General features: G+C 49.7%; 1 protein-coding gene across 1 annotated transcript in view; it reads right to left on the bottom strand.

Annotated features, from left to right (window-relative positions):
• LOC103804972 (solute carrier family 23 member 1-like) overlaps window positions 1-2,495 on the bottom strand; it is a 21,645-nt gene that overhangs the window by 7,084 nt on the left and 12,066 nt on the right. Inside the window, exons 6-7 of the mRNA XM_009077606.1 lie at window positions 545-665; window positions 75-231 (exon numbers count right to left, since the gene is read on the bottom strand). Coding sequence (XP_009075854.1) covers window positions 75-231; window positions 545-665 — 278 coding nt within the window. The remainder of the gene's footprint in view (window positions 1-74; window positions 232-544; window positions 666-2,495) is intronic.

Raw genomic sequence — 2,495 nt, forward strand, 5'->3', positions numbered from 1 at the left:
TCACCTCCCCCTGCTAGTTGTAAGTGGAGATGCAAGCAGGAGCAGGCAGGATGGGGAAGGGAGGGCAATGGTACCTGGGTAAGGCAGCCGAAACCAGGGAGCCTGTGACAAAACATCCCCACGGGTGTCCGTCCGGGCCAGGTGTCCGTAGGCAGTGCGCTCCACAGGGAGGACGTTGGTCACTGTCAGCACGTAGCAGAGCAGCCAGCTCAGGGACAGCCCCAGCAGCACCTACCATCACATGCAGCAGTGGGGTCTGATTAGGGTATGGCCACGTCTCCAGCATCGTCGTGGAGGACGAGGTGTCTCCCTGCCAGACCCTTTCCCCTGCACATAGAATGGAGGCAGAGACAGCAAGGGCTCCTGGTAGCCCTCCCTCCTTCCCTCCCCATGATCAGGACCTCCATCCCCTGCTGTGCAGGCTCAGCTGGGAAGCACTAACTCATCTGGACACAAGTGGAAGGAGCCCAGGAGGCCTGGGGTAGGGTGGTGGTGAGGCCAGTCTCTCTGCCCAATCACTTGATCTCTGGGAACCCCAGCGTACCGGGAAGATCTGGAAGAGGTAGGCTGGAGAGAAGTGGCACTTCTTGCCTCTCTGGTAAGATGGCAGCGGCACAGGAACATCTTTCAGGTACTGAGAGAATAGAACTATGAAAAAAATAGTCCTAGGAGGAGGGAAAATGAGACTATGAGCAAAGTAGGTGCCCAGCTGCCCCACCTGTCTCCATACTAAGAGAAGGTCTGCTACCCAAGCACCCAGGACTCTGGAGGACCCAAAAAACCAGGCTCTCAGCACCAGAGGATGGCTCCCAACCCCCAAAAACAGAACTGGGACAAGCTTTCTTTCATTTTTACTAATAGCTCCTGCGCATTTGCAAACATCTCTTTTCCTTATTTTGTTTCAAGCCTGACACCGCAGGTGTGATGACACACATCAGTGGGTATAGTTCAGGTGCAGAAAGCTTAAAAATGGCACCTAAGTAAAAGAAAGACCTGAGAGACATGCAAGGTCCAGGCAGGACCTGAACCTCTGTGTAATCCAGATACACTGGAAATACAGGATATATTAGTTTCCTGATTTCAGGTTTACCTATGCTGCTCTGGCACAGAGTGAAAGAAGAGGATTTGGCTTGGCTGTGCAAGTCCCTGTTTTGAAAAAAACAATCCCATTGTGGGACTGTGGGGCTGCACTTTGTTCTCACAGAGCCCTCCCAGCCAGATGAGAAGGGGAGAGTGTGACCCTCTGTATGCAAAGGCTGCATGACAGAGGTGTCCTCCAAGGCAGGGATGCTCCCATGTGTCCCCAGCAGCACCTGGCGCTCATTCTGGACCTCTGGAACCCTTACCTCATTCTGAAGGTCATTCTGCACCTCTGGAAACAACCAGAGGTACAACTCCTCTCCCATCCCTTGTGTAGGACACATCTGTGAACCCAGCTCAGCTGGGTATGCTCACAGCCTGCCCCCCATGTCTTTCCCACTGAAAGGGCATGGAGATGAAGCTGGAGGCTGCCAAATGTGGTGCGAGGGCAGGGACTGGGCAGACTGCAGAGCTGGTAGAAGACCTTGGACATTTTCCTCCTATGTTAACCAGCCCTCTGAAGGGCTCCTCATTTTGTTATAGGAATTCTATACATGGAGTGAATTAATCTGGATAGGATTTAGTGAGAAACAATTGCTGAAGTGCACTGACAGTGCACAGAAACTGGTGGTTTTCCATGTGTGAACAGATGACAAACTATAGGTGCAATATCCAGGGACTGGCAGAACATGAGCAGTGCAAAGGAAACACTAGTCTTGCCTTTCTGCAAAGACACTCCACAACATACAGCCAGAGGTTAGCTATCCATCACGATTCGAAGCACTGAATAACTGGAGGCAGAAAGTCTGAGATGGAACTGGTTTCCATTTGTGGTTTCTAATGCTGCAGAGCCCAGACAGACTGTGTCAGTGTACATCTTGTGCATTTGCATGAACAAAGGTGCTCAGCAGCCTTATGAATTACCACAGAACCCTTGTCTGTCTCAGGGAGGTGTCACTGCTTATTATTCAGATTGCCTGACACATTCCATTAACAAATGCTATTTTCAGCTGCTTATAATTCTACCTAACTTTACCCATTCGGGATTACAATTTCCATGGAAAATGTCTGCCTCAGGCCAAATATTTTTGGAAAAATATATACCAACCTATTTCAATGTTCAGGAAATAGACATAGTATATAGCCTGCATTGAAAAGGCCATTTTGCCTTGAGCAGTAGCAGGATCTGCTCGTGACCTGGAGCAGAAATTTGAAATTTAGTAGAACTTGTTTTCTGGGGCAAAGGATACTGCAGTTTCTCACAAAAATCTGCTCAGGTATGCTCAGTCTGCAATAATGATCACTAACTCCAGGTCCCAAGCAATCAGCAGAAACATCTCAGGCTTTAGCATTTGCAGATCATGCTGAGATCACATGGCTCATGTCTTCCACCTTCTCCATACTGCTCTCCCTCT

The sequence above is a fragment of the Acanthisitta chloris genome, unplaced genomic scaffold, assembly GCF_000695815.1.
Source record: "Acanthisitta chloris isolate BGI_N310 unplaced genomic scaffold, ASM69581v1 scaffold25166, whole genome shotgun sequence".
In the NCBI taxonomy this organism is placed as follows: Eukaryota; Metazoa; Chordata; class Aves; order Passeriformes; family Acanthisittidae; genus Acanthisitta; species Acanthisitta chloris.